Source organism: Aythya marila (assembly GCF_965140915.1).
Source record: "Aythya marila genome assembly, chromosome: 1".
Taxonomy (NCBI): Eukaryota; Metazoa; Chordata; class Aves; order Anseriformes; family Anatidae; genus Aythya; species Aythya marila.
In genome coordinates this window covers 20,966,026-20,991,128 of record NC_139042.1, presented here as the reverse complement: position 1 = coordinate 20,991,128, position 25,103 = coordinate 20,966,026, and the positions used below count along the sequence as shown (strand labels likewise).

The 25,103-nt window shown below is 42.7% G+C and overlaps 1 protein-coding gene across 3 annotated transcripts in view; it reads left to right on the top strand.

Moving 5' to 3' along the window:
• The window catches only part of ATP8A2 (ATPase phospholipid transporting 8A2), a 326,460-nt gene that overhangs the window by 26,061 nt on the left and 275,296 nt on the right, over window positions 1-25,103 (top strand). Inside the window, exons 1-7 of one of the 3 annotated variants that reach the window (XM_082759714.1) lie at window positions 7,412-7,485; window positions 7,689-7,833; window positions 18,355-18,454; window positions 19,029-19,127; window positions 20,012-20,057; window positions 21,504-21,544; window positions 23,359-23,432. In XM_082759714.1, the coding sequence (XP_082615840.1) occupies window positions 7,733-7,833; window positions 18,355-18,454; window positions 19,029-19,127; window positions 20,012-20,057; window positions 21,504-21,544; window positions 23,359-23,432 (461 nt within the window). In that variant the 5' untranslated portion in view covers window positions 7,412-7,485; window positions 7,689-7,732. Of the gene's footprint in view, window positions 1-7,411; window positions 7,486-7,688; window positions 7,834-18,354; window positions 18,455-19,028; window positions 19,128-20,011; window positions 20,058-21,503; window positions 21,545-23,358; window positions 23,433-25,103 lie in introns of those variants that run through there. The other 2 variants (XM_082759713.1, XM_082759715.1) reach the window with 2 other exon arrangements.

Below are 25,103 nucleotides of genomic sequence, written 5' to 3'. Positions count from 1 at the left end.
GCTTCTTACGGGGCTTGTTTCAGGGATGTGCTGTAAGTTTGAAGGACTTGATGATGAACTTCTGGCAGCACACCTTTACCTCAGCCTTAGTGCCTTTATACTGTTTGCGAAGTTGTTGCAAACCTGGAGTGTGTGGATCTTGGATTCAACTCTGAAAGTTGCCTACAAGTTGGAGAAAAGCCTATTATTAGACCCAGCTATTAGAAAACCGATTGCACTTGAAGACGTTTTTGGCTTTGGATTTGAGGAGTTTCAGGGCCAGCTTGGGAGGCTCCTTGGGCTTTCTGGAGCTGTAGAACTTATTGAAATTTCTGGTGTTGAACAGGTGTTGGTGAAGCAGAATATTCAACTTATTGTCATTAAATCTCATTTATCTGCTGCCTGAGACTCATTTTTAGGCACAAAGTATTGATTCCCATACATCATTAGCAGACACAATGTTGTGTACAAGGAAAAAGTGCTTCAAGTCCAGGTTACGGTGACAAGCTGCTAGCAAATACGTTGAGTGAGCTTGGAGAACAGCTGAAGAGAGAGAGGAATAGTAGTGATGCCTAGAAGGGCCATTTTTGTCCTGTCTTCCACTTAAAGATTTGAGCCTGTGCGGTAGGTACGTGGTTTGTTTTTCTTCTGGGGAGCAGTGTTTGTAAACTTAATCTGGACGCTGGGGCAGGGGAAGAAGGGACATGTTTTTCTTATCAGTTATACAGGCTCAGCCCTAGAATTTAGCTGACAGTTGTGGCTATGAAGCATGGGTCAGAATAAGAATAGATTGTGTTTGTTTCTTTTGCAGTTGTATTAGCTCAGCATTATCAGCAGAAGCTGATTGGTTTTGACATTAAGTGGGCAAGTACAAAATGACTTGGGAGATGGAGAACAGCTATTTTAGGCAAAGTGCTATTCCTCTTGTGGTCTCACCAAGGTTGCCTGCAGGGATTGTTACAGGGAACAAACACCAGGCCTTTCTGCCATTCAGAGAAGCACAAAGAAATGCACCCACGAGTCCTTCACTCGGGCTGTGGGCGACCCAGGGCACCTTTCATTTCCCGTACCTGAGTATTCTGCCACCTGTTTTATGATTTGACTAACGTGGCTGCATGGTGTTCCTGCAGAAAGTGAATTTTTGTTGGGTGGATTCACTTCTTACCCCTTACCTCAATAAGAGCCCTCTTGTGTCTATCGACACGTCCAGTGCTTGTGTGTGACCGTGCATCTGAGTGCTCCCTGTGTGGTTTGTGCTGATCTGTATTCCTCTAGTAGCTTAATTCCGCTTTCTGCTGCTTAGTGCTATGATTTATCTCCAGCTTTCTGCTAGGAATCTGCTCTGTTCATTAGTGACAGCGCTTGGCTTCATCATTCAGCTGCATTTGGTCACGTGCATCAGGATTCAGGCTCCAGCTGTCTCTGCTTGCAGCGTGCAGTTCCGTTCGCTGTCTGCAGCGTGCTGCCCAAAACAAGCTGTGGGCCTCGCCTTCAGCTCTTCGGGAGGTCAGAGCTGTCGAATCGGTCATCCTTGGGCTGACCAATGGACGCAAGCTGTTCCTTCAGCTTAGCTGAGCTCCGAATTTAGAGTAGGCATCTCTGCGCTGATCCCCAAAGAGCCGTGTGAGGCATTTGTCCTGCAGGATTTTTACTATTTAAGCTCTCGAAGACTGGATTAATGCATCCTTAAGAATGACACTTGCTATAAGCTACGTGTCGCTCTCCAGCCTGGATTGTCAGCATGCCCAAACTAGTGGCCACACATCTGTCTTGTGGTTTTGAGTGACTAAATGACATTGTCCAATTTTTTTTTTTTTATAGGAGGGCAACAAGTGACCTCTGCAACACGACAGCTTTTCTTGCAGAACAATACTCTGGCTATTCTTGGGCAGCTACTCTAGTTTTAAACAACTTGGGAAACACTGAGCGGTGTTCAACTGGTTATCCGGCATGCCCAGCAATATCCTTCTTTGTCTTTGTTAATTTTGTTAGGCTACGTGCATTGGCTAGCTATGCAGAGAGCAGCAGAGATGTTATAGAGCTGCTGTCTGTTTAATTTCCTTTGTGATGCCAGGGTTAGCTTGATTGATGGCAGCTTTCTTCCTGCATCTTGGAGTTCAGAAAATACGCTTCCTTTGCTCAATCATCTCTGTCACACATCTGAAGCTTTATTTACTATTAATATCCTTTGGGTGCCACTGTCTTCATCTGCGTCTCAATTTCCTTATTGGTCTGGATCTAGCACAGAAAAAACCTGTCTTAAAATCTGATTTTTCTGCTGTGCATAAAAATGTTTTCTCTTTGCTGTTTATCTGTGAAACATCTACAAAGGTACAGATGTCTCCGTGTTCTGACTTGAACAGGAGGGTTATCTGAGAGCTTCAAGTCCCAGCACCCCAGGTTTGGCTTGGTACAGAACCCTTCCGTAGCCATCTCTGCTGGTTTGAGCTGAATGCAAGATTTTGCCCACTGTAGCTCGAGCTGTTGACAAACACCAATTCAGGTTAAATCTGAGGAATAAACGTGTTACGGAAGAAGTCCAACATGATGTTTTGCTCATTCAGTACCCTGCTAGTTCTGTTGAACCACCAGCATTTGGAGAAGTACCTACAAGTTTTCTAGTGTCAGAACTCAGTTCACTTCCACCTTTTCTGTTTTACACTGTCACAAACCAGTAAGAAAAACGGTATTTTCCCTGGGACTGCTCCACTTCGTGTAGTGCTGCTTCTGTCTTACTGCACAAGCTGCTAATCTGAGTGGGAGCAGTCACCCAATTACTGAAATGTTAATGCAGGCACCACACTGTACAAATTGTCCATTTTCTTAGGGTTGTGTGATGGAGAAAACCTTTTATCCTATTAGTGTAAAAGGTAGCTTGCAGGGTTCCTAATGCTTGGAATGATGGAGGCGGAGGGAAACCTCTCAGTTCCCAGGTCATAAGCATTTCTCGATGATGCTCTAAAGCTTGCATACTCATGTACTGAGTGTGTTGTAGCTAGCAAACTTCTGTTAGAAGTTCTCATGGCCTTCTTGTCGTCCTAGACTGAAGTGCTGAATGTTAGTTTTCCAATCTAAAAGACTTTAAATGCTTAGGCTTAGCCCTGGTATTAGCAGGGCTGACACCACTCACTCTTCAGGTAACTCTGATAACCCTGTAGCCTGATGAAACACTACTAGAGCAGAAGTTCAGCATGAGTGCAGTCCTAGGCTAAAATATACAAAGACACCGTGTGCTGCTATTTTCCCCCTTCTTTCTCAAATTCACCATTTGCATTCTTGCAGAAACCTCGTACTTGTTACTGTCACATATAAAGGGTTGCTTTTAGTAAATGGCCTCTACAGGAGTTCTGTTTGGCCTCAAACCCCCAAGGAGCACCCTTGGGAAAGCTGAGGAAATGTATCCTCTTCCACTTTGCTTTATAACTGCCTATTAAAATTGAAGAGATTGTTCTTGTTTCCATGATCAAAGTTAATTGAATATCAGACTTCTTAACTGGACCTACTGAAAGCTTTCAGTTCCTGAAAGATGCTGCGTTAGTAACATCCACTCTGCTCTTCACACAACTTGAAATCAGCTCGAGGTAAAACAAATCTGAAAAAAGCTAGATATTTCTCCACAATTATTTTTTACAGTTTTTTTAATGTAACTTTACTCCTAAAACATAGGTAAATGTCATCTGGGCAGGAATACTGTTCCCTGCTTGCTTCTCCTTTAGCAAGTGAAACCGATTGTCTCCAGTAACCTCAGGTAGAGCAGCTCTTGCACAATTGTTGGAGAAGTGAATGGTAGTTTGCAGCTGCAGGATTAATTTCAAGGCTGTTATTATGAACCCTGGTGCTTGCATGCAGATGACCTAACCGCACCTTATTCTGCAGAACATTTACCTAATAACAAAGAAGGGAAGCATGTTTTAAATGCCCCCTGATGAGATAGGAGCTAGAAAATAAAGGCTCAATTGCAAAAAATTTCCAGAACTTCCTTTCTCATACTCTTGTCTAAAGTTTTAAATTACTGAGTACTGTAGAAGCCTTCCAATTGCCTTGCTGTTGAATGTGGAATAGAGATGATGAAATAGTGCAAGGCAGGAATGTATTTTTGGGGAAAACAACTCACTTCAAGCAGGGTCAGTTTCTTCAGCTCAGTGTTTTCTTCTGCTAGATCCGAGTCCTGCAAACAGGGTGAGCAATATCAGTAGGATTATTCTTGGCTGTCACACTCAGCATTGCTTTAGGATCTACACCTGTCAGGATGAAGCCAGTCTGGTAAAATTCTCCACTGCAGACCTGCTGTTCTCATAGTTAGTGGTTCTGCTGTTTTGATGAGATAAATTGCTGTGCTAACATTTGTTCTCAAAAATGGAACGTGGTAAGGTGCTTGATTGCTCTACTAACGAGGTACCAGACAGAAGTGGTAACTAGCTGGCTACTTAAGAGAAAACCAGCGTCATTGCTGCAAGAGTTGCTTGTGGCTTGTGATGGTTGGCAAGCTTCCTGAGTGACTAATCTATAAAAACACTGCAGAATTCACAACACTTTGTTTACTCAATCATAGAAAAGCTATGCTTACTAATGAGCAGACATTAAGGGGACAGGTATATATGGCAAATACCACCTTTGCAGGCCCAGTGAAGCAAGACTATTAAATTCTAACTCATTGGTTTTCAAGCGATAACAAGTACAATGTGAACTTGTCAAGAAAAATCAGGCTTGATGCCCTAATGATGAGAGAAAGCTATAAAATAAGGCTCTTTAAATTTTGTCAAGCTTTAATCCCATCTTTTTTTAGAAAATAAATTTGTTAAACAGTGTGAAGCAAGCCTTAACTGTGTTTTATAAAATACTTGATGGAACTTGGAAAGCACAGTGGGAAACTGTATCAGACTCCTGCAGTAAGTGTCTCATGCCTCAGAGTTGAGAGCAGATATATTAGGCACTGTTTAAATTCCATCGGGATCTCAAATCTATTAAAAATAAGCAGTAATCATAATGTTTTACTAAATCGTGGTCCTTTACTAGCTCTCTAGTACCTTCACAGGTACCTATGGGTAGACAGGCTCACTAGCATCCCCAGAGGTTTTTTCTCTGTCTGGTTCTTTCCTTAACTTTTTAAGGGATTTCTGTTCCACTCAAGGAGAGTGAGACTGTGCATGGCTTCTTTCCTGAAGAGGAGTGGGAAGAATCACTCAGTGACATGTTTTCATTCTGCTCAGTGACAGCTTTTGGCCAGGTACAAAAACTCTGCTTATGTTCTCCCTGAAGTACAGACTTCTGAGAAGGTGGTGCCACTAGGAATGGATTTCTGTGATTTTGGGATGGGGTGGAGGGAACTGGGAAGAACAAGACCAGCAGGAGAGCTAAGGGAATACTAGCTGAGCTGAGCTGAATGGTTGTGTTCAGGCAGTGAAGAGAGCCACAATGTTAACACACTGCAATCACACTAGGTCATACTAGTTTCTCCCTCAAAAAATAATTTGGTAGCAGTGTTGCAAGATCTTGGGGAAAGGAGAAGAGAAGGTGCAGGCCCTGAGGGAGAGCAAGTTGCCTTCACATGGTTGACGTGATGTCTGGTTCCCCGGAGGGAGATGCCTTCTGAAGGTGGCATCTGGGCACTCTGGTGTTCTGGAGCCGCTGGGTCTGCTGCCCACCAGGACCCCTTCAGAAGTTTAGGGCTCCTTAATCTTCTGGAATATGGGGAATGAGGGCATCTGTGCTTCTCGTAGCATAGGTTGCTGCGGGCTCCTGGCTATGATCTGCTTAGTAATAGGGGAGGGAGGTGGAAGGCATTTCTCATGGGCAGGATTAGTGGATAATCTTCCAAAATGAGGCTTATTCCACTAACAGTCGAAGCAGCTGATTTGAGCCACTTTCAAAAAAATAAAACCTCTCTTAGCACAGCTGTTTCTACACATGCACAGGCTGGCTTTGAAGTTTTTTTTGGTAAATGTGAAGAATAAGGAGCCAGAAAGACAGTAGCATTTACCTGTCCTGGAGACAGAGTGGTCAAGAACGTTGTACATGAAGTAAACCTAAATACTTGATCATCTATCATCCCTAAAGCTGTGGCACAACTTCCTGATACTTGACAGCGAGGACAACTAGTAAGCAGAAAGATTTCAAGGGAGTCATATGGAAAAAAAAAAAAATCAACCTGTCTCTGGGGGAAAAGCCAATAATTTGTATAGTGTGCTTGTTCTATAATTGCACTTGTGTTCTGGAGCTTGACTAGGAAAATAGATGAAAGCTGCTTCCTTGCACTTATGCTCTTAAGGGTACTGTCGTTTGATCTCCGCTGCAGTTACACAACATGAAATCAATGGGAAAGAACAGCGAGGATCCAGCAGTGCTCTTAGCTCCGTGTTTCTGAAGGGTAAAATCCGCAGCAAGGTTGAGCAATCGTTTGTGTTGCGGCGAGTTTCTTCAGACCGAGTAACCCAATGTATTATTCTAATGGCATCGTCTTGCTTAATGTATGGTGTGACAGATTTTATTTCTGAAATTTCTGGTTTTTCACAAAGAAACAATTCTGCACACAAGTTGATTTTAGTACATCTCAAGTACGAACTCACGATACGCAGCACTTGCATTAGGTAACAGCCAGTGCTGTCAGTTTGTTTATATGTTAGCATATTACTTTAATTACACCAGCTTTGTTGGCCAGCTGCTAGTTTGGTGAAGTTTTCTTGATGCTGAACTATTTTGTAAAACAAGTGGGTAATGTTGCCCTCCAGTGGTTAATGTTTAGGGGAGACAGAACCTGTTTGCACCGCTGATCAAGGATCGATCATTGGGAAAGGCTGGGAGGAAAGAGCAGCACTTCAGCTTAGGCTGTGGCCTTTTTATTAATTAAATAGCCAAGGCAAGTGCCAGTGGTACGAGGATGTAAGTGCTGAATGTATTAAGGCTGTGGCAGGGCTGCTGTTTGGTCTTGAAGCTGTAGCTGAGATGGACATAATTTCAGGGGGCTCTCCCTGAAAAAGACACTGAGTGTTTTTTAGCCTCTTGGCTCTGGTGGCAGTCTGCAGGATAACCGTAGCTTTGTGCAGCAATTGGAAATAGCTGCTGGATTAACGCTGTGAGAGAACTATTGTTATTTTACGATGGGTTTCTCAAGTAATCCTAAAACACCTCTGGGTATTTTATGCTGGGTTCTTGTGAAAAAAGTTGCCTTGTTCCTGTGTCCAGAGCCCTTGTAAACCCACGGTTTGTTTCTGGAGCTGTAAATAGACTGCACGGGAATCGCTGTAAGTCACACAAAGCATCCCCAGGAGGGGGGCTCGGAAGGGAAGGGGAGGGAAGAGAAGGGGAGAGCCGCCCTCAGGCGCCCATCTCACGGCTCCCCCTCAGCCGGCGGCCGAGGGGCGGCGCGGGGCCGGGTCCCTCCCGGGGGGCCGGGTCCCTTTTGGGGGCCGGGCCGAGGGCCCTGGCGGTGTCCCCGCTGCCAGCTGGCTCGCTGAGGGCTCCGCCGCCCCCTCCCCGGCCCTGCATTATTTAGCAGCAGCCGCCGAGGTAAGCGGCGAGGAGGGCGCTGCTACCGCCGCCTGTGGCCCGGCCCTGAGGCGCCGCGGCCCCGGGAGCTGCCGCCGGGCTCCGGGCGGGGTGCGAGGCTGAGGGGGTGGCGGGGGGGGGGAATGGGATGGGGTGGGGTAAATGGGATGGGATGGGGGCTCTGTGCCTCAACCCCTCGCTGACCGGCCCCGCTCTCCCCACAGGACCCGTGTGTTCCCCCGCGGGCTACAAGAAGGCGGATGATGAGATGTCCGGAGCCACGTCCTCGGCGGATCTGGACGAGGCGCCCGCCCGCACCATTTACGTGAACCAGCCCCAGCAGAGCAAGTTCCGCGACAACTGGGTCAGGTAGGGGGATCTTCACCTGCCCCCCGTGCTGCCACCGGCTCTCGGCCCCCCGGGACCCTATGGCAGAGGTATTGGGGTCGGATCCGGCGGCAGGAGGAGGCTCGGTGCCATGGGCAGGGAGAGCCGGAGCCCGCAGAGCTCAGGTGCATGGCAAGGTCTGGGCTCGCTGCTCCCCTGCCTGTGGGAATAACAGCATCTAATTCGGTGTTTTTAGACAAAGGAGTTAACCCGTGACAATCTAGCATGAGATTGGGATGAAAATGTCAATATAAACCCCACGGAGCGTTGTCTGAAAAGGAGCGATGCTCAGCCATAACAATAACTTAGTCAAAGTCTGCCAGCACAGGATAGGAAGCAAGGAAAAAAACAAGTCTTACTGGGACACAAACAGAGTTTGCAAGCTCACAGCCCTGTGCATGCACGGCTGTGGTCAAGTTGTGTTTCTTCACAAGAAGCAAGTTGCGGTCTTCATTAGACTAATGACAGTTTCCTTTGGTAGCTGGAGCCCTTTCGTTGTAGGGGTGTGTGTTTCGGGTGTGCACTATCAGTTTGGAAACATAAATAATGAGCACTGAAAAATGTACAAGGATGTGTAAGATGTGCAAACATGGCACTGGTCCGTTATGGAGGTGAGCAGATGGCTCCTGTCATGACTGAGGAGCAGCGTTATTTAGCAGGCTTCTGTTAATACAGATGTTTGGGTCATTGTTCAAGGAAGGGTTTACACAATGAGCGCCTTTGTGAGAAGAAGAAAGGACGTTATATCCTGTTGAAATGGTGATTTCCATTAGCTGATTTACTGTGTGCGTATATCATCAAGGGCAATTCTAAGAATATCTTCAGAAAGAATGCTGGTGTTCTGCGTAGTGCAACAACTTGTACATGGTTTTCCACACATCTTGGATTTACTGCATATTTGTCTGCAAAAGGCTATGGTTTAGGAGGAGTTTAAGTTGCAGCTATTCTTCAGGTTATGTTTTTTCCTACATGGGCAGCAACATTATGTGTTTTTTAACCTTCTTTTGCTTTGTGAAATATGACCAGAGGTTGTTTTTTTTTTTTTTTTTTTTTAAATGGATAATTGCATCTTTCCTGCTATGCAGAAAGAACCAGGGAATGAAGGTTGGCAAAACATGTAGTTTGTTTTCCTGAATGGATACAGTTTTGGCTAAATTGCATGGAAACACGTTACTAGAAATTTGTTCCTGGTAGTCCTACTGCCAACACCTGAGCAAGCTGTTGTGTTCCACTCACTGTCTGGAAGCCATCCTCTGGTAGCTATACAAGTTTTCCAGTAGCTTTTCTGCATCTTCCTCAGGGCACCCTGAGTCTCAAGGAGTATTGGCATATTAGGAACAGGACAAAATGCAGGTACTACGGTGAGGAAAATAGAGATGTTTGCATTGCCTAATCAGCAATCCTAGCTCCTCAGTGTCGCTTAGAAATTAAGTTCACTTTCTAATAGCTTGCTCCTGCTTAATGAGAAAGTTTTGATCATTCCCCATTCTTTTAACTTCATGTGAAGTTGTTTTACCTTCATGTGACTCCTGTCAGTGTTTGGTAACTGTCAAGAATTCTTTGAACTCCAGTGTGCGTTTCAGGATGTTCATAGGAAGTTTCCGAAACCGTAATGCATTATATGGAGTAGCCTGCCCAAAGCTGAGCAAAATAGGGCAAGAAATGGAGGTGCAGAAGGTGGGTGAGTGATGTGGTTTTTCTTTTGGTTTAAAATTTTCTAATTAGCTTGGGCATCCTTATTCGTTCTCCCTTCCAAGAGACAGGCAGTATTAAAAGTGAACGCTCTTGTTTGTTGTGGGAGAAAAAGGAAAAGGTGATACGTGTCCGTGTCTTCTATTTTTGATTAATTTTGCAAAATTGATGATTCCCTGTACAACTTATAAGCGGTGTGCAGTACTGATGCAGAAACTAAGTAGATGGCAAAACAGGATGAGGCACTAACACTTCTTCTGAAAATCCTCAAGTGCAAGCGAAAGGATGTAGAAGGAAGAAATTTTCTCTATCCTTTTTTGTCCTCGGGCTTCATGGTGTAAAAAAATGAGCTTGTGAAAATTTGAGGAGCAGCAATTTTATTGTGCATTTCAAACTTTTATCACAAAAAAAAAAATCAAAACTCTGTGATAACACTTTCTATGTACCGTAGGTTAGATTTGGTTTGGTCCTTTGTATGTATTACCATGCCTCACTACACTGTAGCAGCAGTAATTCTGTTTGCAGGAGCAGCTTAGCTGTTTTCACTGCTTAATGTGTTCAGTTTGAAAGTTTGTTCACGCCAAACTTGGAGCTTCAAATAAAGGTAAATAATGTTCTATTTTTAGCTGAGGGATTTTAGAAGCTTTGAAACATGCAAAAATGGGACAAATGTAATCACTCTAATTACTGTCCAACATGCCTGTAGCTCCAGCGTTGTTTGTAGTTTTATAAAACTAACTGGTAGCTGTTCTGACTTGTTCAAGATGCACAGTTTAAGCATGCATCTTTTTATTTAATAGGGAGTATTTCTGTGTTTAATTTTGAAGTTCAGTATGAAATGAAACAAATCTAGAAGTTCTGAAAACTTCTAGCGAATTGTACACCGCTCTGTGCTACTTACAGCACCCAGCCTGCTTTTTTTCTCCATTCTTTTCAACTGGCTGGGGGGAAAGGCTTTTTTCTATTTTTTTTTTTAAATACTTTGTTTTCCCTGTAATTCAGGTGTGAAGCACAAAATTGTAATGAATCATGACTGTTCCTGACCTGTGACTCTTGTGGTTTTGGTGTGATTCAGCAGTGACTGGTGGTGGTGGTTTCTGCCCGGATTACATAGAAGATCAGCATAGTGTGAAAAAAAACTGTGCAGAAGTGGCAGCATGGCTGGAGCTCTGAAGGGAAACGCTTTTTGCTACCTGAGTTCGATGGTCTGGAACGATTTAAATCATAGCTTCTTTTACTAAGTATGATTTATAAAGTGATTATCTGAACAGTGGGGGAGATGACTCACAAGCCGCTGCTTTATAGTTTGAAAACAAACTTGTGTTGGGCTCTGTAAAAATAGAGGATGAAGATGGGGCATGATGACAGCAGTTAGATTGCCGTGTCAGTACTTCTGAGATGAATAAAACAGTGGCATAAGTATCCTTCCTAATACCTCCTTGGTAGTATGCAGAATAAAGACAAAACTCTGCTCCTGTGCTTTCAGTGGGTCTGGAATCCAGAAGTTTTGTTGAAAGGCTGCTCACGAGAACAGGGTTTGGTGACTCGACCTATCGAGAAGGTCCCAGAAGATGCACTGATATCCAGAAAATACCTTGTTCAGAGAGTTGTGCTACCACATAGGCCGAAGTTAAGTTGTGCTAGAAGGGTGAGCAAGAAGCCTTTGGTTTCCACTTCCAAGCTGAGCAGCACCTTAAAACTCCAGCAGAACCGTGAGAAGGAGCTTGTGACTTTGTAAGGCAGCAGCACTGTCACAAGGAGTTTAGCACTGACAGCTGAAACAAGGCTTCCAGTAACACCACAAGACCCGTGCTAACAGGCAGCCTGGCTGCAGTCTCAGGCTGTCCTGTCACTTGGCTTGCTTGCAAGATGCTTCCCGGTGGCAAAGCTGTGCCCCAGCCCGGATTCCTCTTGAATTTCAGTTGCATGTTGCATTAAATGAAACAAGGTGCATTGCTTTCTTAGCTTATAAATAGGCACTGTAGAAGCCACGTGTGCTTTTTTAGTGTGTGGGCAGGTTCTTGCTGGTGCTGCTGGTCTCAAAAGTCCATCGGTGCTGACCCAGCTGATGCAGGTATCCCAGGTAACGTTCACTGTGATCTGGTTTGAAAGCATGAATGGTGAAGCGTGCTGTGTGCAGGGGCATTCATTTGCATTTATGCCATAGAAAAGCTTTCCTTCTGCACTAACAAGTTACTTCGATAAATGTTCCTCAGGTAAAACTGCTTGTGTTCGGTTCTGCTTGGGGTTCAGGCACCGTAGTTGTTTGTGGTGGTGTTTGTATGGCATTTGGAAATCTTTTCTGTTGTCATGTGAACAGAGCGCCTGCTTGACTGCAGAAAAGCATCTTGGAAGGGCTTGGGTACAGCTATAGGAGGAGTGCTTCAGCCAGTAAAACTCACCAGAAGTAACCAGTGCTGTGTGCCCGGTGTCAGTGCTGCGTGCTAGACTGTGGCAGGGTGTTGAAAGCTGCTGCATCTTGCTTCTTAGAGGGCTGCTCCTAGCTCCTGAGCCCCAGGACACTGAAATTATTGGATCTTGCCTGGACAAAATGCCTGAATAGAAAGAACAGGTGCAAGGTAGCTGTGGTGCCCCGTGCCTGCTGCATGCTGAGCTTTCTGGCATCCTCATCTTTATTTTTCCCCAATTCCGGGAGAGATTTCACGTGTCAGCGGTAGCAACCCAGCAGGAGAATTAAACTGGGACTCTTTCTCCCTTTGGGTAAATTCACTATTTAAGCATCTTTCAGACACCGGAGCCAGAGTTTAAAAGCAGTCTGACTTTGTGCAGACAAAGCTGCTTTCCCACATTTGTTGAATAAATATTGGCTCCCGTTCAGCAGTATATGCTCAGTTATGACGCTGCATTTCTACTTCTTCTTCCACTGCTAGTGATCTGTGTCCAGAGAAATGAAAACAGGAAGAAACTAATTCTTTGGTGATGCTTTGTGTAGTTTGAGGATTGAGTTAATGCAGATGCATCTTCCAGGGCTTGCAGGGGTGGTGTGTACAATAAATGATGTTTCCTGAAGTGTCCCACTCTTGCTGTTTGGTCTGAAGTATAGTTTGCTGCTTAGTTCTGCAGGCGTCACTGCCCACTGGTGTGGATCTGCACAGGAGACATTAAAAAAAACAAAACAAAACAAAAACCAACCAAACAAAACCAACAGATTATCAGCTGCTCTTGGACTTGTGTCAGTAGAAGAGTAGAAGAGAATAGAGTAAGACGTTCTCTAATGTTTTTCTAAAGAGTTCAAGAACTGACAACTGCTTCCCACACCAGTTTTTGGATGATAAAGATCCCTGTTCAGTTCTGGATGAGCAGTAAGTCTTCATTTCTCCTACCACCCTCTGCCTGGAGCAGCAGCTGCTGAAGTTCTGCTGGTACTTTGAATTAAACAATGGCTTCAAAACTGAATGTAGTGCTACAACCCAGAGACAGGCTATCATGTGTAGCAGGCCAGCTTGTGACTTGCTATCAGCCACCTTCACATCAGTGCAGCGTGTTCAGCGTGAGGCCTGCTTTGGGTTTGTGCAGTAACTGAACGTATTTTTGAGCTGAATCTCTTAGGCAGTAGTATTTCTAGGTTAACTGTTTGGCAGCTCTGCTTTATCGAGCTGTGCTTGCCAGCAGGGCTGCTGAGAAGCAAGGGCACGTTTCTGTAGTGGTGAGCTGACAGTATCGGAGCTGGCTGAAACAATGTCATGCCCACAGAGCTTTTAGTGCTGGTTTCTAAACATTCTTTGTTCGATGTGTTTGTTCCTGAAAAAGAGCCGGGAGCCTTTTCTCTCCTCTGCAGGGATCACATGAACAGAGAACAAATGGAAAGGCCCATTCTGCGCGTCAGCTTTAGGAGAATCCTCCAACACACAGGATTTGGAAGTCAAAATGCTACCACTTGTAATAAACGTGACCTTGTTTGCCAGTTAAACTGAGCGTAAGCAGTCGTGTTAAATGCCTGCTCTGTACTCAGACTGCCATGAGCGTTGCTGCAGGAGGCCTTTCTAGTGGCAGAGCACTTTGGCAACATGACATGAATTTTTGCAGTCTCCCACTGCCTATATGTGGCACAAGGCCTGCTGATAACGGGGTTAACTTGGCGCAAGGAGCTGTAGGTTTGGAGCTCTGAAAAAGCATTCCCTGGCTGGGGTTGCTCTTACTGAACTGGAGAGAAGCAGGATTGTCATGCTCCAGTGGGCAGCAGTTCGTGATGTATTTTCACGTGCTTTTGTCTTAACACAGGTCTATAGAAAGTTAACACTTGATACGAAGTGACTGGAGGTGAGCTTGTTGCCCATGCAGCTTCTGAGCAAGCCCAGAGAGCTGAGCCAAGCTGGGATTGTGAAGCTGGCCATCCCTCCTCCAGTGGCCCTCGTGCCTTAGGGCAGCAGCACTGCTTGCCAGGAGAAGCCAAGGCCATCATACCCATCACCCTGCCTTTTTATTAGGTGTTGGTCTGCAGTGCAATGCTTCAAAATCTTCATTACTCTAACTGGGAGCGTGTCTTTGAGATGTCCGCACCAGTGCGGACTGCCCCCTGTGTGAAGTGCTGCTGAAAACAGTTGCCCAGCTGGCAGCTCTCTGCTGCTTTTTCATCCTGTTGTGTGTCATTTGAATACATCCGAATATTCCTAATCACCTTCATCAGTGCAGGTAGTTCAGGAGCCCAGATTTATTCCTCTTGTACAAGATTTTGTTGGGAAATCTTTGCGGGCTGGGCAGAAGAACGCCCTTTAAACAAAGGCCTCAGCTGCTTTGTGACCCGCTTTGTCCTGGGGCAGTGTGTGAACATCTCCTGTGTGCAAGGTGTCAGCGTAACCATAGGGAAACAATAGGGGAGAGCAGAAAAGGGGTCACAAAACAAAACAGCTGCTTGGAGCATGGACACGGTGGTCACCCCAGGTCAGCTGTGGTGGCTTTTGGTTCCTTGCCTTGCTCTGGTGAGGCACTTCGGCTTTGAGCAATGACAGCTGTAGGATTCAAGCCTTGCACTTCGGGCTGCTGTTACTGCCCTGTTCTGACCTGAGGCTGCCTCAAACTGTCTCGAGTATTTGAGCATCACATCCCCGTTTCTTAGCTGAGGGAAGCGTACAGGCCATGATACAGCACAGTGAGATGGGCTTGCAAGTAATTGCGTCTTATAAGCCTTTGATCTCTTATTTCAGGAATTCGTAAGCATCCGATTGATGTCCCTTCAGTCAGTTTCATGATCAAAATGGTCTTCGGTATGCACAAGGAGTTAGATGAGCTTACTGGTTGCACCAGGAAATTACCACCAAGTTTCTCAGCTCACTGCTTGCTGCTTTTCACGTGGATATTATCAAAATACTTAATCATTAATAATGAGTTAATAACTCAGTTAATAATGAGTTAAGGTATGATAGTGAGTTAAGAATTCAACTTTATTTATTTTTTTAAATTATACAATGGTGCCTTTTAGAGGAATCTCTGCATTTTTGCTAGGAAGTGGGGCCAGACTTTGAGCTGTTGCGTACCCAAACTCCTCTAACAGGGCTCGGTGGTGTTTGTCCCAGTTTGCCCAGAGGTGTGACTGGAAGCATAACTGCCATGAATGAAGTTGCAGCTATCAAGGAGCTAGATCTCTTCCAATGTTTGTACACCTGTTCAAACGTGCAGCCCCGCAGGTGAGCACGGTGTGCAGAGCTAACAGCTGCTGCTTTAGGAAGTGCTGCTTTGTTGTTTTCCTGCCTGTGCTCTGCTCCTCAGCACCAGGAGCTGAACAGTCCTTGGTCTGTGTGAGCGCTGCTCTGCAACAACTAAACCATCCCTGTGTTATCAGCATTATTCTCAGCCTGAATCCAAAGCACAGCACCACACCAGCTGCTATGAGGAAAATTAACTCAGTCGTAGCTGAAACCAGGACAACAGGCATCGCTGTGAGGGAGCAAAAATAATTTATTGGCAAGCATTGTATTTGTCTTTTAGAAAGTTCCTCTTCAGAGCCCAATTTATCCAATAAAACTTGGAGCAGAGCAAGTGTATTACGTAGCCTTTCATGAGAAACTTTTTAAAAATAGTAATGCATACGTACTGCGTATAAATACAGATGATTATTGATCCTGATCTGTGTGGTAAGTGCTGAATGTGCACTGCTGGTTAGAGCCATACCTATTTTTTTGCAGGTGTTTGCCATGTTACTTAAGTAACAAAGCACACGAACGGAAGAACTTGCTTCGGATTAAGTTATTTCAAAAAAGCTTTATTATGTTTTCATTAGCACAACCATGAGAAAAGGAATGCAGTTTGGAGCTGTTAGCTCTGGAAGTTGGAAATGGCAGAGTGTCGTTAATAAATGGTGCAGCTTGATTGCAATCAGGCAAACTCTTGCTTTAATATAATCGTGGCAAATGCTCTGGGCATGCCATTTTGTTACAAAAACGTGTTTCTGTGGCATATCATGCAGTTTCACTAGCTCGGTGGCCTGTAAAGCATTATATGGAGTTGTAAATTCCATTATATGGAATTTGAGGCATCTTTCTGAAATCTGCCAGTTCCTGACTTCTCATTAGTATGGCCTGGGGAATTCACTTGTGGGGCAGGGCTAAACTATTCACTTAATTAAACCATTTTTTAAAGACACAAGGTACCACTGAAATGTCTTTAATTATATCCTGCGTTGTAGGAGGGCTGTTACGCTTGGGACCAAGGGAATGTAACTTCAAATGGAAAAAAAATATCTTATTGCTGGAAATCCTAATAGCATTTCAAAGACATAAACGTCCTGCTTAATATGTTTGAATGCAGATGCAGGCTTTGATTCAGTTCGTTTTGGGGGTGTAATCTGTGTTGAAACCCGTCCCCTTGAGGTTCCTGTGAAATACCACTTGGAGCATTTACTACAGGACTCTGCAGATCAATAGGGCCAACAGGATGTCTGTAGCCTGTAGTGCTAGAAGTGCTGTTACGTGTGCTGTACGTATGCTTTCTTTTCTTTTAGGAGATCCAGTTGAAGTAATCACTGGTTTGCATCAGGCCTAGCCAGGGTCGCTTAAAGAGAAAAACATAAAATTGAGCTACGGCTCCCACAGCCCAGTAAGATCGGGTCTTGGTGGCTTGTATCTCATCACTTTGACTCCTGCTCCCCCCACTAATTGTACTCCAGTGCCCAACGCAGAGCTTTTTGAGCAGATGATGCTGTCGCCTCTCCTGTCACTGCTTTATTCCAGGAGGTGCAGTGGAGTCTCATTAAATGACATGGAGCTGGGGCTGGGGAAAGACAAGAGGGAGAAAGTGGTTCAAGCAAATAGATCAGTCTTGGAGAATGCCCTTCTCCAACCTTGTACGTACAAAGATAAATGTAAGAGATTCCTGCTGTACTTAATTACCTGTTGATCAAGGTTATAGTAAGTTCTGTGCTCAGCAATCGGTTGTGAAAGGCAGATCATGTAGACAAAGCATTTGCTTTTACTCTGAAAGGCTTAAAGGTGCGAGAGAATTGGCAAAACATTTCGCAAAGAGGTTCACACTTAACGTGGTGCTCGTGGCTTGGGAAGCTTCAATAAAGCAGCATCTTTTCTGTGTTTGAGGGGCTGTGTTAGTGGTGCTTCAGGAAACAATTTCTCCTTTCATGAAAGGAGGATGATCTTTCGGTTCTCTGTTCCCTGGAAACATAAAGCACCTTTATCTTAAAAGCTGAAAACCCAAAAAGAAAGCCTGTCACTGGCTGGCTGGCTCTTGCAGGGATTACGTTCAGTGTCTGGAGGACACAGCTGCACTCTAGCTGCAGGCACTTGGTTTTTCAAGTTCCAGCTCATGCTAATGATAAAGGAAGGAAGGTGCTGTGGTAATTCCATGGAAAATAAGTCAGAGTTGCTTTTTTAACTGTAAAAAGTATATATTTTTCTTTCTATATAATGCGATGCTGTGTGGATGCTGCTGGATGGACTCTCTCATGCTGCTCAGACAGTGCAAGAAAATTCATGCTGCAGAACCTTTGTCAGGAAAGCGTGTAGATCATGGAGTAAATTGTGTTCAGGGAGCAAGGGCTTGCATATGATAGTCTTGATCTCTTTTAAGCTGTTGGTTTTTTTTTTTTTTTTTGGTAATTTGACAACTTGGGTGAGGCTGATATAACTCCTTTAAAAATCCAGGGGTTAAACTCTCTTGTCATCTTGGGCACTTCTCCTGAAATTGTAGTCATGCTTACTGTAACAGCCATAGCTGGGTTGGATGTGAGGAGGACAAGTAATTTCATAGCTTAGAGACAAGTCAGTGTAGTGTACTTTTCTTTTACCTTTTTAAAAAACAGACAAAAAACACTACCTGTGGAAAAAAGAAAAGCTTATTCTGAAAAAGGGTGTATTGTTGTTACAGAAGGTTGTTCATAACTGAACCTAGGATGGTTCTGAGCTAGGAGAAGAGGCAGTGCAAAAATAGCAGTGTCGAATTTCTCATTTTAATGTTGTTTAACTCTGCCTACCCCAGTGTTACAATCCAGGTTATGATGGGGGTTAGCACTCAGGTGCTTCAGCCTCAACTAAAAGGCTGCCTCTTCGTGGTACAGGAGTTTGGACAGATGGCACGTTGTGTGATGGTTCTTCCAGTAATAAAGGTTTTACTGATTAAAGGGGGACTGTCAGCCTTCTGGCTTTGTATGTTACCTCTTGTTCTGTGCAGTTCTTTCTTAAAACACAGACAACTTTATCCCTTCATATTCTATACTTGTCTTTACTGTATGAGCTTTAAACCTTTTTCTAACAATGGCTTTAGAAACCTACTTGATTTTTTTCTGTCATAATCCCTGTATGATGTTCAGATGAAGTCCTAAAATCAGTATCTTTTGACCTGCAGCACAGCCAAGTACAGCGTGGTGACTTTTCTACCTCGATTCCTGTATGAGCAGATAAGAAAAGCTGCAAATGCATTCTTCCTCTTCATTGCCTTACTGCAGGTAGAGTTTTATTGTTTTACCGAACTTTTACTGCATTACAGTTATTAAATAACTTGAATCCTCGTGCTTGTATGTTCTAAACATATATTAAATAGTAATATTAAGAAGGTATATACTTAATAGTTGAAATTAGAGGGTACTATAGATATTTTTTCAACATAATTCCTAAAATCAAGATAGCTATATTATTAATAAATGAAAACAAGTGGTATCACAAAATACAGAGTTATTGACCGTACTGTAAATAGCATGTATGGATTCGTGTGAAGCTGCTGTTTGTTCAGATAGTCCAGGTATTCGCTTTGAATCAGTGATAAACATCAGTTGAATGCTTTCCTTATTAAGTGAGGAGACTCAAAATAACAGGCCTATACAACACCTTCATCATCTAATTTAATAGTAGTAGTTTCTTCAGATCTTTTAGGATAGTTTGTCTACTGAATTTGGATGTCGATCACACAGAAATAAGAATTTAAGCTCTACCATCTCTCCGCTGAGATAATTGCATAAAATGATAAATTTACTGGAAACTTATTCTTAACATAGAATGGATCTCTCTTTTCCCTCTTCACAGCAAATTCCAGATGTCTCTCCAACAGGAAGATATACCACCTTGGTGCCATTGCTATTTATTCTAACTATTGCTGGCATCAAAGAAATCATAGAAGACTATGTGAGTATGGATTATTATATGGGGAATCTGTGCTAACAACAGAAGGGGTGCTTCAAAAAGCCATAAACTGCCATAAAGCTGTGCATCTCTAAGTCAATTCAAATGCTGAATGATGGCAAAGTACCGTTTTATTTTCAAAGATGCTGACACGACTAGAATTTCTGTAGCATACTGAGATAAATTAAGTGTTTTCCATTACAGCTAAATGGCAATCAAAAAAGTTGTATGGAAGCAACTTAGTGAAAACTGGAATGATTCTTTATACTTCTTCAAACTTGCTTACTAGTGCTTTCATTAGAAAGACCTGGCTAGAAAGCCAGTGTTATTATATTGGCACTGCAGAGTTCCGACAGATATGTGGGCTTTTTAGTTGATCTTAAACACTCGAGATTAAAAATAAATAATAATAATAATAATAAATAAAAAATCCACTTTACCATAAAGCAAACTGTTTTGGAGAAAATCTGTGTCAAGTTCCTTAGATACTCTTTGAAAAGCAAGAAGATCTTATTATAAAGTTCTGATGAATAACTTAGAAAATAGTTTAAACACATAGCACGTATACTCCAACTTTCACCTAACTACACTGTTGCTCACTATTACTTTTGCTTTTTTCCTCTCCGAAAAAAACAGTTTTGGAGACTTAAGTCTTCTGCTATCAGTCCAGGTCGGAGTCTGATTTTCAACATGGGGATGTCTTAAAGTGACGTTATTTTCTTTTATAAACTGTTTGGATTTAGATGATCAATGTGGCTTTTTTCAAAACTGTCATACAGGCAAAAAGGACCCGGTGTATCCTCTTGTAGTCTGTCCTGTTTCTAGCTCTAATAGTTTCAGAATCTAATGAATTGTAATGAGGCGTAATGAAATGTTTTTCCTTGCAGAAAAGGCATAAGGCAGACAGTGCAGTGAATAAAAAGAAAACAGTAGGTAAGACTAAATTTTAAATATTTGAAGTGCAAATATTGAATACCAGAACATGTTATGTTTTTTAAAAAAACAGTGCTGTTGCTTAAACCGTCATAATGGTAGTGAGTGAATGTCTTTTTGGACTAGGTGCATTAGCACCAAACCTTACACAGTGTTTCAGATTGATGCTGGCAGTGTCACACCTGGGGGTGAGAAGTGGGGGGATGAAGCTTTTAGAATTTAATTGCTGATATAACTTCAAGGTTGCCCAAAGTAGATAATTCTCAGCCCCTCCATGAAAACTAAGCGATTTTCTCCCCCTCCAGAACACTGCCCAGACTGTTCAAAACCCACCAGATGCTGTAAAAGTTTTTCAACTGTTTTTTTTTTTTTTTTTTTCCCACAATTGCATAACCTGGGTTGGACAGTTGAGGCCGTATCTGGTTGAACTGTACCTTCTGGGGACTTTGGTGTTCTCTTCAAATGAGCTACGTGTGTGAATTGCATAGGACCGAGGAGAAAATTGTTCACACCTCAGATAGAGGGGCCAGGCTCTTCAACCTTCATCTGTTGCACACATTTCTGTAATACATCTGTACATCTCTAAAGACTGGCCACAGCTGTTTTCAGTGAGGGGTTTGGTCTTATTTAGGTGTATGTGATGTGCTCAGAGCTGGACTGGCCTTGGTTACCTGACAGTGGCTGGGCATATATAAATATATTTGACGTTCCTGCTTAGGTTAGGGTCGTATAAAGTACATGCAGGAGTACCTGAAGAGCTACTGGCCAGACAGTGTTCCTGAGTAGATGATCAATGAGTGTTAAGACACCATCGGACCTGGGCCCTACAGAAGCCAAGGCCTGCTTCAGTTCCTTGCTCCCCCCAAAACCCCTCTCCCCCATCCCTTTCAGCTTTGACGCTTAGGATTCTACTTCTGTCAAAGTTGATCTTTGCTTTTTGGTAGGGTTTTGGGTCTGATTGACACTGAAGTCTAAGCCCTGTAGGGTGAAATGAGATGGTAGTGAGGCTAGGTGGATCAGAGTGAAAATAGAGTGAAATGCAGGGGAATAGATGAGAAACAAACAAACAAAAAGACTCATATGGTGAAGATGCTTCCCAGTACTGATTAACAATGAGCAGTGGTGCCCTTTTATTTAAGGAGTAAGTAAAGATGTCCACCTCCTGCAAATGAAATGCCAAGAAGAAATCAGGCCACCAACTATTTTCTATCAGGCAACCAAGTGATTGCATGTAAACGTTAAGACAATCCTCTTTTATTTTATTTTTTTCTTTGATGAATGTGTCTACAGCTTTGGACAAAATGTGGTCCAAACTTCTGAAAAGTATTTTTCTGATTTGTGTGCTAGTTCTCACTCCAGTCAATGTTCCCTGCCGCTGATCTAGTTTTTGAAATTTGCCTGTGTTTTGGTTATTTATTCTGATCTAACTTCACATTTTCTTTCCAGTTCTAAGAAATGGGATGTGGCAGAACATTATATGGAAAGAGGTAAGTAAAACTACGGGAAGGAGAAGGTGTTCACAAATTTTTACTGCTGGAATAAAGTAAGAGGCCTAGAGTTACCATGCCTTGCGTGAGAATTCCCTGTGACCTGGGGTGGGAGGGATCTTCTACAATAATGAAAATTGCCATGAGCAAGGCACTGAGTACCAACCTTAAAATTTTAGTACTATGTTTCAGACAGATGCTGATGAACTGTTTTAAGTATTCTTGCTTGATAGTTAATATGCTCCAGGGTACAAAAAGTATTTTGTTCTCTGTCCGTGTCTAGAAGAGGAACTTTCACTGCAATGTTGTACTTCTCAGAGAAGTTTAACAGGCTTATATTGATATCTGTGCTCAAAAGGTCTTATGTTTGGAGGCTAATTAGTAAGGGGTTTGCTCAAGTAAGGAAGAGAAGCCCTGCAGCATGCTGAATCCAGGTTGTGAGCAGCCCTGTCCTGGGGCCTGCTGAGATTTATTGGTAGAGCTTGCTGAAATCCTTCAGGATGCAGTGATCTAACTGTGGCTCTTAATTCCCTTTAAAGACAAAATTAGCTCTGTTAACTAATAAAGGAAACTAAGGAAAAGTACAGTCTTTTATAACCTCTGGGAAATGAGACATAGCTCATGAGACCTAAATGCAATCCTGCTGAAGTGTTAGACTGTAACAGAACTAAACTAAAGATTCCTGGGGATTCTGAAGCCTCGTGGTAGTGTTTGTTTATGCTGGTCGATGCCCTGTTTATAACGAGGATACTGAGTGCAAAGATAATAGTTGAAGCTGAGCCTGCAGTCTGTGGTTGTTCCTTCCCCTTCCCCCTTGTTTATACCCTTCGTCTTCTCAAGCACTTCCCAGATCGGTCTGTGTCTCGCACCTGCATATTGCCCAGGCTTGCTTATGTTGTTAGAGGTGAACTGTTTTGTGCTATCAACATGTTTACTCCGAGACAGACTTCCTATATTTTTTGTACTGAAATAAAAGAGAACTTGTTTTCAGTGGGATCCAAACAGGACTAATGACTTTCCCAGTGCAAACATGCCATCTGTTTTATTTTTAATAAATTAATGTGTTCAAGTATTTTAGGCCCATTTCAATGGGCAATACAGGGGATGCTCACCAGTCTGATATGCTTCGGGTGGTCCTGGCTTACCGTCTTGAGAGTTGCAAGGGACTTCACTGGTAAGAAGGACTGAGTATGTGACACCTTTCACAGGTGCTGGAAACTGTTAGGTCTTCTGTACTCCAGAAATTATAACTTTGTGAATCTCAAGTGACTCCAGGCCAGTGAAGAACTAGCTGATACTGTCTATCTGTAGAAACGATGCTTCTTGCTAGGGACTAATACAAGCAGTGCCTTGTGCATTACTTAGGTGCGTGAGTAATATGGAGAAAAAATATGAGAGATGCTTGAGGAGAGTAACCTTTAAGTAAAGGTACTTTTTCACCTGGAGAAATCTTTCTGTGGGTTAGATAAGACTGTACTTAAAGAAATGAACTCAAATTTGGATAATAGCTGGATTATTGAATAAACCAATCACTTTTTCTACAAATAAGCCACAGAATTTTATACTCTTCAATAGAGTATATATTTAGTTTTTCTATAGAGAATACCTTACTTAGCCTTCAGAAGAGGGAAGGTTTTGGCACCAGATTTTCAAATTTGCAGTGAAAACTACTCTGACTTCCAGTAGCACTGTCTGTAGTTGTTTTGTGCATGATGTTCTGTTAGGTGAAGGAAAATAACCAACTAACATTGCAGACGAGCATACTGTTTGTTTTTCTCTTCCATGCTACTGTTCTCCTGCCCCTGATTCACCAGGTAGCAGTAGGCGATATTGTGAAGGTCACCAATGGGCAGCATCTTCCAGCAGACATGATCATTATATCTTCCAGGTATCCTGAGTGGGTGTGGAAATGTCTGATGAACTGAGGTGCAGAGGACTCTAAACTCTGTATTTGCTAGTGGTAAAAACAGACATCAGATGACACTACGTCTCCTCCACATCTAAAATCAGACTTCAACAATGTCAAAACATGCTTTACTAGGCAATTATTATTATTTTTTTTAGCATTGCTGATAGGTTCTTAAGAAAGAAGGCTTCTTAAAGACTTAGTAGCATAACTACTTGTAATACACCAGGTGTATCATGGAGTTTGGAAGATGGAAGGTCTGTTGCACAAGCTTGGTGCAGTTAATTGTTTTGTGGCCCTCTGAGGACCCCTCCATTTAATCAAGGAATTTTCAGTTTTCTTCCAGTTAATTCCATTGAATTTCCAGGATATTTTCTTGCCCTCGAGGAAAGATTTCTTCAAAAGCTGTTAAAACAATTTCAAAAGGCTAGCCCAGTTGGCATCTAAATAAATAGCCAGCAGAATAGGTTTTGGGCTTCGTTCATACGCTTGTTGTCTTTGGGCTATGCATATGTTGCCTCATCCCTAGTGTGGTAGCAACAGCAACACGAGTACTTCTCATTCCCTCTTGTGGGACGTGGGACAATTGAAACAGATATGGTGAAAAATGAAGGCTGGTTGGTGATTCGAGGAAGCATTTAGGTGGTATTCAGCTGATGAACTATCTTATATATTTTGTTGGACAGCTTTAAGGGGTCAAATCAACACCACTAAGCACACAGGCAAGAGAGATTTGAACAAGAGACAGTAGTGCTGTTTGTGTTCTCGCTTTTTTTTTTTTTTTCCAAGTAGAGACAGGCACCTTGCTTTCATGATTTTCTTCAGTCCACACAAATACTTTTCGACAGAGATGACTGGTTTTGACAGGTTGCTCTGGTCTCCCTCTTGTCCTGTCATTATCTGATTGAGCAAAAAGTCACTTTCTGTCTTTTTTTTTTGATAAGTCCCCTTTAAGTACTGAAAAGAGGCAAATTTAATGTGATCAAGGGTAGAGGTATCTTTTTTTAAAACAAAAACAGACAATTTTTTATAATGAGCAGTTGTCAACCTTCACATGCAGTTAATTAGGCTACTCTTAGACATAAACAACTTTCTTTTTCAGTATTGAGAAATACTTGTTCTGCTAGAACTTCTTTAATTTATTACACTAAAAAAAAAAAACAAAACAAACACCACAGAACAACAACAACAAAAAAAACACTAATTTCTGATTTATACCTTAACTTGCATGGGTCAGCTTTTTGTTCTATATTATTCTACTAACTTGTTATCATTGCTAATCATGTAACTGAAGAATTAAACCCAAAGTATTTTGATTTTAGGAGATGCTTTGCTTGAAATAAATAGCAATTTCTATGGCAGTTCTGCTATACAATTGGTTTTATTTCCATGAGTCTTTTAAATGATGATGCTAAGTGTCCTCAGTTCACCAGAAGGCATTGCATGCTCTGAATGGGTGAGAGTTTCTTTTGTGTGTTGACTTTTCTGTCTGAACTGAGTGTTGGAGTTGAAGTAGATGATTGTTTGTTATCTTGATTCTTTTTTTTTTTTTTTTTTTTGCTTCATAGAAGAAAGGTGACATCATATGAAGTTCACATACAGAATAAGTTTACATGAAACAAAAATGAAGTGATTTAAACCCAAACAAAGCTT